This window comes from Atta colombica, unplaced genomic scaffold (genome assembly GCF_001594045.1).
Source record: "Atta colombica isolate Treedump-2 unplaced genomic scaffold, Acol1.0 scaffold46, whole genome shotgun sequence".
Taxonomy (NCBI): domain Eukaryota; kingdom Metazoa; phylum Arthropoda; class Insecta; order Hymenoptera; family Formicidae; genus Atta; species Atta colombica.
In genome coordinates this window covers 379,748-394,513 of record NW_017259535.1, presented here as the reverse complement: position 1 = coordinate 394,513, position 14,766 = coordinate 379,748, and the positions used below count along the sequence as shown (strand labels likewise).

Genomic DNA, 14,766 nt, shown 5'->3' with positions numbered 1-14,766 from the left:
ATATATATACATTTAATAGTAAATATTTCATAGTAAATATTTACTTAGAACTATTTAAATAAATATTTATTAAAATTTATCATTTTTTCAATGTAGTATACAGAAAACGGTTTCTTCCTTTTTAAAAGTGATCTACGGTAAAATGTGTCATCCTTTATACTCACAGCTATATGTTTGCCCACGAGTTTTTGTGATTTAATAACTTTTACCATCGTATCGGAACGAAGCGATCAGCGCAATTCATTCCATTTCTCGAGAATTAATTAAGCGAGTTCTCGAGAAGCAACGGCTTTCCCACCGAGCCGAGCGCCGCGATACCGGCGCCGTCGATCGATAGTAAACTCACTTACAATTGACTTACAATTCAAGCAAATGTTGCGAGCTCCGACCGGCATGACATGGCGCGACGGCGACTGGCGCTTTTCGTTCATGCTGGGAAATAAAGTGAACCGCGTCCGCCTTGGCGGACTAAATTTATGACACGCGGCTCCTGCGGGCTGTCTGCGACCCACACTCTCCGTCTGCAGCTGTGCGCTCTCGAAAAGATGAGAGCGCACGTCGTATGATGAGAAGCGTCCTCGAGAAGACGCTAAAACAAGCGGTTGCCGAAGGCGCCGCGTCGTTGCTTTATCGTTTTTCGCTATTATCCGTTTTTAAATCCCTCTTTATGTCCCTGAGACACACGTGTCTCGCATAATCTCTTGCCATTTGAATCACGTTTCTTAATTTAACGCGGAATTTCACATGTATATGTAGCTATAAGTTTATGAAAAAGATCTCGGCGTTGCCAACACATCTTTCGCTCGTCGTGCCACGTTGGCCGCGAGCCGCGATGTTCGCACATTTCCAAGCGAGAAGTATCATCAGTCACTCCTACGAAAAGGCCACGACCCCCGAGATATTGCATCTTCGAAAAAGTCAAAAGATGCACGTGAAGATGTTTAAATATCGGTCTCAATAACACACCGTGAATTTGACCGAAAGATCACTGATCTCGACGAAGGATTCAAAATGAATATGTGTATGCGTGTATAAACACTATAAATAAAAAGTTCTAACGAGAAACGTGAATGACTTCCTTTCTCAACGTGTATAGTCGTTGCACGTAATTGAGTATAGAATGTCTGTAAAAATATGTCTCCATCCTGCTGACGTTGCTCGAGGAGACTTTAGCGTTTTCGACTGCAGTGGATTTGAAGTTTGAATAGACCTGGGTTGGATTTTGTATTGGGTTGGCAAGGAAGTAATTGCGTTTTTTTAGTTGTATAATATCTTTGTCAATAATGAATGAAATTTAAATTTAAAAAAGGGTTTTAAACGTGAAATCTCTACTTTTAAAAGCTTATCACATTTTTTAAGTTGATATGAGTTTGGTAATTTTTACATACCAAAAACTACGAGCGGAAAATTTTCTCCTCACTTTGTGGGTTTATAACGTGCCTAAAACAAATTTAAGAAAATTTTCGATTACCTATCGTGAAAGCTTGATACTTTCTCTACAAAATCGTTTTTTTTTTTTTAATATTCCTACGATTTTTGATTATTGAGTTATCGCAGATTAAATAAAAGGATCATTTTGACTTTAATTGTTCATAAAATGCGTTAAAAATTGCCGTATCGCAATTTAAAAAAGAGATTCTTAAAGCTGAAACTTTACTCTATCAAGATGTATTTATATATTGATAAGAAAGTAATTGCGGTTTTTATTGATAGATGCCTTTTAAAAAAACGCAATTACTCTCTTGCCAACCCAATAATTTTTAAAACTATAGAAAAGACTGAAGAGTTTTAGTTGAACAAAGACTAAAATTAAACTACATTGACAGAAACAGGCATTAGAGAAGAAACTGTTACAGGAAAAGGAAGGGATGTAGTAATGAGATTTATACGAGTCTCATCTCAATATCTTCAATGTTGTCTTCGATAATGTTCTCAATCAAATTTTCTTCGGAAAATCCGCGATAATTATTTAACAAGATGTAAAAGTTTGTTGATGAATTAAAGCCAAAGCGTACGACAGATAACGTCAGAAGAATGCTGATTATGTTGTAGAGAAGCAGTTATTACAGTAATTAAATGGAAGAAGCACCGTTAAAATAAATATGTGTAGGTAGAGAGTTTCTGATCGTCTTGCAATCGTGACAGATTAAGCCGTATGATAACAACTGTTAATCTCTTCATACGTCTCTTTTAATTTAAAAAATTTTTTTACATTTACTTATTTTACGGAAATTAATGGAAATTATTTTCATACAGCTAATCGGTAATCACTCATATTTCTTTGAATTACGATAAATAGATTCCTCGCTACAATGTTTATTACGTATCGCGACAATATGATTCTTCGAATGAATTATAGTATATGAATATGCACATGCAACTCCTCTTCGATTTACAAGCTCTTAAATGATATTTTTAGAGCAGAATAAAATGTCACACTTGATTTTTCTTTCATATTTAGCGCGTTGGAGGTCCCGTCACGAAAAGATAAAACGAGATGATATATTTTCTGTTTACGACTATACACCGAGGACTGGTAATATATGCATACATCCCGCGTCACAGCTTTCTTTCTTGCGAGAAAGGTCAAAAACAGATCATCGAAGCACGTGTACAACATTTCGCGATTGTTTTGACAGCGGTGCTACGTACTTTAAAAACAGCGAGAGATTCCAGGGACTTGCGTTCTGGCGCCAATAATAAAATAACTATAAGTTAATTGATTCGAAGACACGGTAGAAGTAACGCCTACGTACTCGCTCGATGAGAAGGAAATTACCATCTCTATCTTGCAAAGATTTTCCAACGCCCTCAGCCCCCCAATCTTCAGCCTAGAAGGATGCGTTTTGTTCGGGAACATTTATTACACGCGCACACAATGAAAGTGTAAGATCGCGGCTACACGATCGCGCGCGGGGATTTATTTTTGAATAATGCAACCACGTTTATCATCCGCTATCGGCGAGAAGAAGATCCGCCCATTGTATGCAATGTGCGATAATTTCGTTCGGTAGAACTAACTTCCCTTTTGTCTTTCAGTGCGAAATCGCTTCGGGCATGCAGTCGTCACTCTGCGCCTTATCGGGATTTGTCGATCACCCGAGAGAGCTATCTTTATGAGACTAACTTTAAAATATTAACCTCTCCTTAAAATGTTAAAACGTTCATTTTAACGTTCATTTTTAGTGTAAGTCTCGAAATACGATAGGATGTAGTTAAATAAGCTTTAAACCTTAAAATATTGGTTAATTACAGTCGAATGTGAAGAGAAAAATTGATTATAATTGGTTAATTTCTTACTTAAGGCTTAAAGTTAAAATTTTACATTTCTAAAATCTCATTGTAATACGTCACTTTTCGGGACTAACGTGTATAACAAAATAACGGAGATATTGACTAAACAGAAAACTAGATATAACGGAGAAGGAAAAATAGAGAATAAAGTGTTCGATTCATTCATGTTTTGTATTTTTCGAGTGAAACGATAGCACTCCGCGCGCGCGCATTTGTACATAAAACGAATATGGAATTGTTGCACAAGCGTTTGATGGTTCGATACTCGTTTGCATGTGTCTACACGTGGGCGTGGACTGTCGTTGTTTACGCATAGACGCCCAGCGCCGACCGTCGCAGGGAGCGCCGCGCCGGGTGTTTTCCACCGGAAATCTGTTGGACAGACTTTATGAAGTAAGGTCCCGCAAGAAAACCCTCGATAAAGTAGGTGGGCAGGATCTACGCGCGGCTGCATCCAGGGGAGGCTGCTGGGAAGAGATACTAATCTCGGAATGCCCCGTGTCGCGTCGCGATCCACCACATTCGTAAACACGTGCGAATTAATTCCATCTTATACGTGTATGTATATATGTAATTAATGACATGAAAATTAATTAATCCTGGTCGTGACATTTTTGAGACGACTTGGCGCTGTTACGAGAAAAGTCGAGAAAATTTCGCACTCTCTACTTTGCAGTTGCGTGATCATGTCACCCTTTTAATCTCATAAATATAACGGTTCTCGCATGCGCTTCTCATTGGCGTGCGGTGTATGCGTGACAGAACGGTTTACCATAAGTTTACCATAACTTTATTATACTTACTAAATACTGAGCAGCGAGAGCTTATATACTCGGTCACCGTGTCTTTATTTTCTTTTATGTAATTTCCGTTTCTGTGTTACGCATTTTTATTTCATTAATAATGCCATATATTTCTTTTCCTCCTCATACACTTTTATGATTACTTTTAGTTTTATGATTATTTTAGTTTTTACTTTTTATTTATTTATTTTTTTCTTTGATTTACCTTTATCGCTTATTTCTTCTTTTATTCTTTGTTTTTCGCGTTTTCACATTTATGTAATTTTTAAAAAATTGTTTTACATAAAAAACAGGATCTTCTACATGCTTTCCTACGTAATTTACACTGTTAAATATAAAAAACGCAACTGAAAAAAATACTACAATAAATTTTAATAAATATTTGTTTGAATAGTAGTTTTCTAAGTATAATACAATATTTTACTAAATGTAAACATATTTATTTGATACAAAAAAAATTATTTGATTTAACTACCATTTTCTTTATTTACTATAAATATTTACTCAACACTATTCAAAGAAATTAAATTTTTTCAGTGCATGTGTCGAAATGTTCATTTCTATAATTATTTTTAAAGTAAACAATGTCCATATTAATGTATACTTAATAAATAACAACTATATTTAATATATTTTCTTTTTGAATTAAATTATAATTCGACATTATTGTTTAAGTTAACGATTTATTGAATAGGAGCAGCGACGATTTATGTAGAAATAAATGATTAAAAATAATTCAAATTGGATCTAATTTGCCACAAATTTAATAGTGCTTGTGTTATGCTCTTGTTAAAAATACACGTTCTCATCGAGACAAAATAAATTGTTACTACTAAATTCTGTAATTGAGTTTACAGAACGCACGTTTCTTTTATGTTTCCATTACCGCGCTTGCACTTATCCGGATAAATTTATATTTATCCAGTTTACCGGCGAAAAGTCTATTCAGTTTGGTCTCCCGCGACTACAGATGCAACAAGTGGTCGGCCGTGTTCTTCCGCTTTTCTTTCCGTGGTTCGTCGATATTCTGACACGTTGGCACTTTCTCCGGCAGCGATTAGAAGCCACCGTCACCTTCCTCCGCCATCGTTCGTTGCTTCGTCGGTTGGTGATTGTAAAAGGAATCATGCGAGGGCAAACGACATCACAGCGTCAGGTGACATGCCCGATCACTAGAAAATATATTTCACGAGAAACCACCGTGCAAGAATCATTATTCCGCTGCAATGTTCTATGCAATGCTATTTCGAGAAATATCGTTAAGAAAATGCGGCTAATTACCGCGCTTGCTGGCGCATAACGTATAATTTGTATGAGGGGAAAAGGTGTCTTTAAAAGGCAAATGATGTTTAGTGATATAACAATTTTAAACTACAACTCGTATCTAATTTTTTTCTTACCGTTCTTAATATAAATTCAATATTCCTCACAATTTCCATTTCGTATCATATTCATATGTACGACGCGAAATGTAAATATTCTGAGTATAAATAATTCAGCTGTAAATATCTGTAACACGCAGATGTTCACGATTATCAAAAAATCGATTGTAAATGTATTGTTGCTCCCCTGACAAAAATACAGAAACCTTATCGGCATGTTATACAAATCGAACATTCTTCTGATAACATTGGTTCACCCCCCAAAAAATTATTTGACCCGGACTAGATGTTTTTTAGATTTATAATTTCAGTATCTTACTTTCTAATCGTGTTATGAAAGATTAAATACAAAGATAGCAAATTTTCCTATGATTTTCCTATTGCCTATGACGATGAAGTCATATGCAATTTCTATAATAGTTTGGGCTATTAATTTATGTACGTAGACCACACAACTTTTTTTTCAAACATTTCTTTTTGAACATACTTTTTGGATAAAATGAGACTTTAAAATGAGACTTTGTGTGTATACATATGTATACTTTTAATGAAAGCTTTAACGATAAATTACACTCTGTATCGATAATCACAAACTAGAAATTATAAGTAAGCATTTTATCATCATATGCGGAAAATTTGCTATCTTAGAAAAACTGTATTTAAATCTCTTTATAACATGGCAAAGAGAAAAATATTTTAAAATAAAAAATGCATTTTATAGGAAATTAATAATACATTCGTTTTTTTTTATCAGAATTTCAAGATAACATTAACTTTGTTTTATACAAAAAAAGTATCAAATGTCGCAAAAAAATCTCTTTTTGAGTATTGAAATTATTTAAGAAGCCCAACATTGCATGCTAATAAAATTTAACTTGTCCAAAAATTGATAAGAAGTATCTTGTCGGTTCAAAATAATAAAAATATATTTTTTTTGTAAACTAGTGTAACGTAAAAGCTCTCGAGATCTGTTATTCGCCGGGGGTTATCATGAACGCCTTAGCGTACATTGTGAAATTCGTGCGACCGTTGATACTTTTATCCGCAAACGCCGCGTGATTCGCGGCCTGAAATCGCGCTGTTATCTCTGACGATGTTGCGTACTCGCACGATACGGCGATATCGATTTCCCGTTGTAAACGTGTGTCGCATCGAAACACGCTCTCGTGCGTGCCATTATCGAACGCAGAAACGGCAAAAATATCGATGGTAATCAGTTGCGCGCCAATAATACCGGCAATTTCATCGTCAATTTCATCGTCAGCGCAGTCATTTCTCTAATTACACGCCGCGTCGGGTCGACGTACATCGTCCGTGCGAAAACCGAATCACGCGTGCACTCGTCATCGTGACACTCCCCGCGACCGCTTTCATTAAAGTCTTTCTAATTAACGACTTGTCGAAGAAAGCCGCTTTCTTATCTTGCCATTTGCAATATACATATACGAACAGTGTAAACAAAATTTTTGAGGAAAGAGATACCGTCACACTGAGAAAAAAATATAATCAATTTTAATAAATATTTAGTTCCATACTGCCAACTAAACATTTATTTACAGTAAATAAATATTTGTTCAATAAAACAAAAGATTGTTAAATCAAATTAATATTACTTGTGTCAAATAAATATATCTTTATTTAATAAATATTATTTATAACTTATTTAATAAATATTTAGTTGACAGTATTCAAAGTATTCTAAATATTTTTAAATATTTTATCAGTATTCTAAATATTTATTAAATGATTTATTTATTAATTGACTATATTTTTTTTCAGTGCATAAAAATCACATTGTAAATGTTATTTTAACTTGTAGGGATACATTGTTAAACTAGAGACTCTCCAGTAAGAGATTAGACAATTTCTGATTGGTCCGTCATATTTTTCACGACCTGCTTAAGATAGAATGAGATATGCATAAGATAGAACAAGATACTTGAATATCTCATTCTACCTTAAGTAGATCCTGAAAAATATGACAGACTAAACGTATAATATTTATCAATCTTTTACTTAAGGATCTCTAAGTTTCTATTTGCAACGTATCCTTTTCTTTTCCTGTAACATAATCAATTCTTAGTGCACGATGAGTTTATTATGTTATGGATTTATTTTCATCACTTTTACAAGTATACAAAAATTATTAAATGATTCTCACATATATTTTAACATTTTTAGATTTTTATGCGAATAATAAAAACAGAGCGTTGCATTAAAATATCAAATCGCAAGACTTTCAAGTTCGAGGCAACATCATTTCAAAAAATACAATTGTGATCACTCGTAATTTTTTTATATTAATCCTTAATACATATGATTGGGTCGTTTATGTCCTGCGCGTTTCTTTTCTTTGAACAGCACTTAGCTAAATAACTCATACTTTCCTTTCTTTAATACGCAACTTTATGATAATTTTTAATTACCATAGCAAGCTGCATTTGCTGCTCTCGTGACATTCTCCTTTTTTTTTCTTCAATCTCACCCGCTTTCTGAAGTAATCTTCAGTATCATCTATTTTCGGAGATCGACCCACGTCACGCGGAATATTTTTGCAACTGGACCGCCGTGTCGGACGTTTATTTTCAAAGATTGAAGCGAGGAATGTGTAAACGGAGACTGTGTAAACCTACGCGCGGTACCGCTACTCTTATCGCCGTCACTGTCATGATGGAAATCTCCTTATGCACTGTATGATAAAGCATAATATCTAGCATATCTAATTTAAAGTCAGATTTAAATGAAGAATTAATAAGAGTTTTTTGCGCGGTAATATTATTCTACACGGAAAGAGCAATTTTGTAAGTTTAACTTACATAATTAATATCTTGTATATTTTCTTATAAAATAGTAAAAAAATGTACAACATTTTAATCATTATAAGAATTTTAATCATTGTAGAATATAAGAATTTTATATAGTCAATTCGTTTCCAAACTCTTAATTTATTTTCTATTATAATTTGGTTGAAGAAGTCTTACAATTAGATTCGATTTAATAGATATAGTCGAAATGTTTCATTGTATATATATATATATATATTAGTGATAATTAGTTTAATAAACTAGTTTTAATCTTTGACTTAATTAATTGCTCGCTTATTTAAACTTTCTAATACTAATATTATTGTATTTACATTGCAATTTCTAGAAAATCAATATTATTAAAAAAAATAGTTGAAACAAAATTACATTTTTAAAATACACATCTCCACTTTGCTTTGCTTTTTTCTTTTTCTCCTCTCTCTTTCTCTTTTCTCATTTCAAGTTGCATAACAAAGCACTGTATTAAGATTCATAATTGTTTCATTTCTGAATGTACTACCGACTAGTTTGCCTTCTACAATGGAAAAAAAATTATATTTAATGACGCATTAATGACGCCGCATAGAAATATATAATGTTATCTTTGGCGTGAGAATATTTCTGATATATTTCCGCGTCGAGCGTTGATATAGTATGTTGTAATCCATCCTCACCCGATACGGTCAACAATACTAATATAGATTGAAACAGACGTAGTATGAAGTTGAACGAAAATGACTGGTCGGAGTAATTGACCTCTTTAATACGCGCGTAAATTGCATCTTAAAAAGATACAATTCACATAATAGACGTAATTTGACATACAAGACAATGCGTCATGCACAAATTGGTTGCGAAGATGTGCGATTTTGATTATCTCTAAGTAGATAACGAAAAGGCCATGAAATTACTCGACACAAATTCGGGGCAGAAGAGATAGCTCCGAAGAAATTATACTCGCTCGTATTAGTTGTATATGGCAACTTTCCCTCCATTGAGACGAGAAAAAGGAAAGAAACATACGATCGAACTGCAGCTTTGTGCACGCTACACGAAATTTGAAGTCACGCGTGCTCGGCATTTAACGAAATTACCATACATCATTATCCTTTGACACGGACCTCTCATTTCGCTGACGTTCATCACGCAAAGAGAAATTTGTGCCATCAAGTCAACTTGACGGCAAAATAGCTTTGTTATAACTCTCGATAGGCAAAAAAGTAAGCAAATAATCACTGACAAGTAAAAAGTGTCTGGTGATTAAGAGCGTAGAATGCTTAATAACGTAGTACATTTAATATTGACTTTAAACGTTGTATTGGTAGAAAAAGAATTTAATTTTCTAATGTAATTTTTCTCAATTTATTCCTTTCTCTTCGTCTTTTATTTTGTACCGAGCGACCAACGTCGAGTGTTGCAAATCAGCATTAATTATCATTAAAGGCAGCTGAAATGCAAGTCGTGCAATGCCGTGATCGCGCAATGTACTTTTCTTACGGGTATGACGCTTTCTCATATAACTGCACAGTTTGTATTCGGCCGTTAATGATTCTGAGAGACACGAGTGACTAATGGAGTACATCCAATTTGGGATACTCGAGTGTTCCAACGACGGATAGCGAGATAACGAGGCAACTTCTGTTTGACGCGTTTAATTGTGGTGATATCTTACCGCCTGTGTTCGACGGAGGCAAATGCGCTGAAATGCGCGGCGGGAAAGTTCAACCGCCCGCTCGTTAATTTATGCTACCCCCCTCCCCATCCTCCTCCCCCTCCTCCCTCCTCGATAAACGATCGTCTCGCAATCGTTGGTGAGCGATTACGGCGTTGTTTAGGCGCGTCTTATCTCGAGTCTCAACACCTATCGAGTATTTTTTTCTCTGATATTAAGTGCCAACGACAGTTTCTCTGTAGTTTCTTGGAACACGTTGCATAGAACATTTATAACGTGATTCATGGTCGGCATTATTCTTTCAGGGTTGGCACAAATTCTTCGTCTTAAAATTCTATAACTTTTCTCTGATTTCCAGACTAAATTTCGTGATTTTTTTCCCTAGCTTTCAAATCATATTTTAAAAATTTTTTGTATTTTCGTTCTGATTTTGGAAACAAATATTTTGTTGAGAGAGCAATTTACATATAGCAATGTAAATTACTATTAATGTTACTGATATTACTTGCATTTAGATAACTGTTAAGTTGATAATATTTTAAAACTATATAGATGTGATGTACGTACGGTAGATGTATTAAACTTTTTTCAAACCAAGAATATTAATTTTTCAAAAAATTGTATAAAATTTTCTGATTTTTCCTTGATTTTTCTCATTATTTTTAATCTTTTTGATATTTCCCTGATTTTAACAGAGTTACTACCAAACTGAAAATTCACACCTACGTACAATAGTTTTGAAATACTATCGACTTAACAATTTCTTTCATTGCTATTGTTGTAATGCTAATCTATGAAAGTTAAGTTTAAATCAATAACGGTATGTGGGAGAGAAGCTGGTCGATAGTTGAATTCCTCACTTTTTACGACATTTGGATATCTTTTAATTGACGAGAAAGTCGTATCTCCGTGCTAGTCGCCGTCAATCACCAATTCGCAAAACACTTGTTGCAATTTTAAGATCTTTAAATTCATTCTCACGAACAAGTAGTACCACGTTTTATTAACGTGTTTTATCTATGCATTCGCTGTATTATTATATTTATGATTTGGTCTACTATTTCGCTACTCTCGACATTCACGATGGCTCGCGTGACTTTCTTCTATCTTAGAATCACGTGAATCGCAAATGTTTCGCGCCTACGCGTTGTCGTTCGTACCATCCTTCGGAGCAATTCCGGTGAAGAAATTCTATTTTAGAACAATTGTTATTTTACGATCACATTTATATGTATACACAGTGTATCTCGTCGTTATTATTAAAACGTTGAGTTTAGCAGTCGGCAAAATTAAATTGCGTTGAAAATAAGCGAAGAAAATAGCACACATTTTATATTTGTCATGTTCAATCTTACATTTGTTGCAGAGGTACGCCGATATAAGGAAATCACGGACACGTACGCCACGAAGTTTCCTGATTATACGCTTTTGGACTTGCAATTGGAACTTGATCAAACCGTCTTCCGAAGCCGCTCAACATTTTGCGTGGAGATAAAGCCGAAGCAGGGATATTTACGAGAGACGGAGCAAAAGTTTCCTGGATGTCCGTATTGTTTGAATCAGTACGCCAAGGTATTCTTAATTCTCAACTACTATGAAAACTACACCTAAATTCTAAAGAGTCTTATTTGAAGTACAAAACGCCAGTGAACTTCTGCCTTACGGGCATTGATAAAGGAAGATTCAAGGTTTTTTTAGCTACAATTTAGGTCCACATAGTCCAATATCGTACAGTTAAATTTTTATTTTTATTTTGGATCCAAATTATCCATTGTTGTAGTTAAGTAGTAGAGGGTTAATAAATAATGACATTCACTTTCCAACAGGTTCAGCAAAAAAAAGAAAATAAAATATTGTAGTTTTTTAAAAACATATTTTGAACATGTTTAAAACATATTTAAAATATGATTTTTATCAACTCTGTTTTCGAATTTTCTTTTTCCAAATAACAATAGAAATATTATAATACTATATAAGTAAGATTAATATATACAATATAATACTGAAGATCATATACTAAAACAAAACAATTTTTTAGTTGAAGAGGAAAGACATTGCTTCTCCCAGCAATTATTGCCCGTTTGATTTGTTCTCTGGCAAGGAGCCGCGCATGAAAGCTGCCATGAAGGAGCTTCTGAAATCGCCGCAAAACAATTTGAAAATCTTCAAAAACGGTCTCGTCATCTACAATCAAACGTCCTCGCCGAACGATCTCGAGAATGTGCTGGACGAGTGGTTTCGGAATGCGGAGAGCGGCGGACGAGCTCGCCACGTCGACGAGTTCTGCAATTTGGTTTGCACCGCCCTTACGCGGCCTATCGCTCAAGAGCAGCTGAAACTGCCTACCACCTCCCTTTCACGTAATTTTCTTGTACTCGCGAATCAAGTTCCAACGACATTTTGTATCGCGCCAGACGCAGTTGCGAGAGTCGAACGGTGCCTTCGCTTCGTGGGAAAGGTAGATACTTAGATTGAAAAATATCATTTATTGAGAGTAATGTGTCATTGCATTTTAATTAATTTCTATCTTTTTTTCTTACAGAAGTGCAATTTTGATCACAATGAGTTGCCGAAGAACTCTGTGCTAGAACGAATATGGAATATGCAGCGATTGTCCTACGTCAATACCAATTATATTTACAATGTTTATTCGAATTTCACATCGTTACTAAATGATGATATGATATATTCTGACTTGATAAAATTAAATAAAACTCGTAATGTTTTTCACGCTTCGCTCGGAAATCCTATGGTAGGTGTTTTTAGCTATACAAAAGAAGGAATTTTTATTGAATACATGAATGCTTATCTTTTTCTATTCCAGAATGCAATCCAGAAAATAGAAATCATAAAGGAAATAGACTTTCAAACGTTTCTTAAGAGTACTATTGTACAAAAACATGACGATTTGAATAGAAATTGTAGTGCTAGTTCAGAATGTGTTTTATCTACTAATACTGGCAGAGTACTTAGGAACGGTGATCCTGTATCGCAAATAGAAATTAGTTCCAACCTAGATTCGCACCAACCATTTCATGGAAACAAGAGTCTGCATAATCAAAGAACTAGTAATGATGAGGAACGAAAGGCAAATGTGCAGATTACCGCCGAACATTTGTCAGCATTGCAAAATTATCTTTTATTTGTCGCCGCCAGAGATTGTTCGATATTAATGACCTTCCGCGAATTGCATCCGTAAGTGTATTGTTCGAAACAATGATCCGTATTTTCACTGCAGTAATATTTAAAGCGCCGAGACTAGTATAAATCTTATAACAAAGACAAAATTGGCGATAAAATTGATTTAATGCATTAGCTCTGAGAGGAAATCCGCTTTCTAATTATTTTCTATAGTTATTGTCGAAACCGTATAATAGTCACCCAATACAGCACTGCAGCAAATAAATAGCTACTTTATTTATCCGATTATGATTATTTGTTTTGGACTTAATATAATTATAATCAATTCAGAATAATATGATTCATAATTCACGCGTACAACGTGAATCATTATTTATAACGGCAAATGTGCAACATGTGGGTGATTATTACTTTCACCATATTAAACGCATTTCAGATAATTAGATATATTATGTTCCAGTAATTATAATTTTTTCTTTTTACAGAGAGAGGAAATATGCATCAAGAATGCCTGTGGAAAATATTATAAAACTTTCGGATCAATATTATTTTTTAAGCAACATCAGAATTTCCGATTTGGACCCAAAGAGCGTTCATTCCATCAAAAAGCATCGACAACGAGATGTGGATATTTTTGATTCTGTGATTTCTTTGCTGAAAGAAAATATTCCTTTTACGAACAGATAATTATCCAAAAAAAGTGATACTAGTAACTATACAGTATATTTAACGATAAAGAATCTATTTAACATAGAGGAAACGTTAACTGATGATTGCTTCCCGATACATACTTATCAATTATGAAGAATGTGATTCGTATGCGAATATATCTGTATTCTATAGAAAGCAAGAAAGATATTGCTGTTATCGTTCGTCAATTAATATTAAATTGAATATCACTTCCACATGTATAATATTATATATAAAACTATAGATAAGCGATCTCCAACGAATATATTTTTTAGAATTCTATTTAACTTTTTTAACTTTAAAGTTTACAGATTACAAAAAAAGATAGACATTTTTATACCATAAAATGGAAATTTGTTTCTAGACTATAAAATAATATTATTATTGGCATTATATTTGTTAGTCTTTTATATTGCGAATATATTCAATGGAGTAATTATGAATATATGATATTCGATTTAATATAATTGTTTAACTATATGTAAGGATCTCTTATCAAAAGACTAATTTAAAAAAAAAATACAATTAGCACGCTATTTAATTGTATATTGTTAAACTGAAACTAATTTTAATGTTCCTTCTTTACATTAAATAAGAATTACGAAACGAAATATCCAATAAGAGTGCATAACACATAGCATAAATTTGTAATTTGAATCTTAAGATGAAGAAAGATTGTAAACAATTTGCTGTTTGTCATAAAGGTAAATTTTAATATTGTTTAAAAATATCGAAAAGAAAACATTTATTTTAAATTATTAATTATTTAAAATCATATTTAAAATATAAAAAGAATTATATAATCTTTCGCTAAAGAGAATTTAAATTAATATTTTTAAAATCTTAATTATAAGTTTTTTATTTAAGTTTTATAAATAATTTTGCTTATTAGTAGTAATTTTTTCTATTTAAAAAGAGTTTCATTTGTTAAAAGAGTGGAGTTAATCAGAGAGAGAGAGAGAGAGAGAGAGAGAGAGAGA

The 14,766-nt window shown here is 33.6% G+C and overlaps 1 protein-coding gene across 3 annotated transcripts in view; it reads left to right on the top strand.

Moving 5' to 3' along the window:
* LOC108691391 (inositol-pentakisphosphate 2-kinase) overlaps positions 1-13,797 on the top strand; it is a 104,299-nt gene extending 90,502 nt beyond the window's left edge. For all 3 annotated transcript variants that reach the window (XM_018199122.1, XM_018199121.1, XM_018199123.1), the window contains 5 exons: positions 11,322-11,527; positions 11,994-12,413; positions 12,498-12,707; positions 12,780-13,150; positions 13,582-13,797. In XM_018199122.1, coding sequence (XP_018054611.1) covers positions 11,322-11,527; positions 11,994-12,413; positions 12,498-12,707; positions 12,780-13,150; positions 13,582-13,783 — 1,409 coding nt within the window. In that variant the 3' untranslated portion in view covers positions 13,784-13,797. The remainder of the gene's footprint in view (positions 1-11,321; positions 11,528-11,993; positions 12,414-12,497; positions 12,708-12,779; positions 13,151-13,581) is intronic.
* Positions 13,798-14,766: the final 969 nt, after the last annotated feature.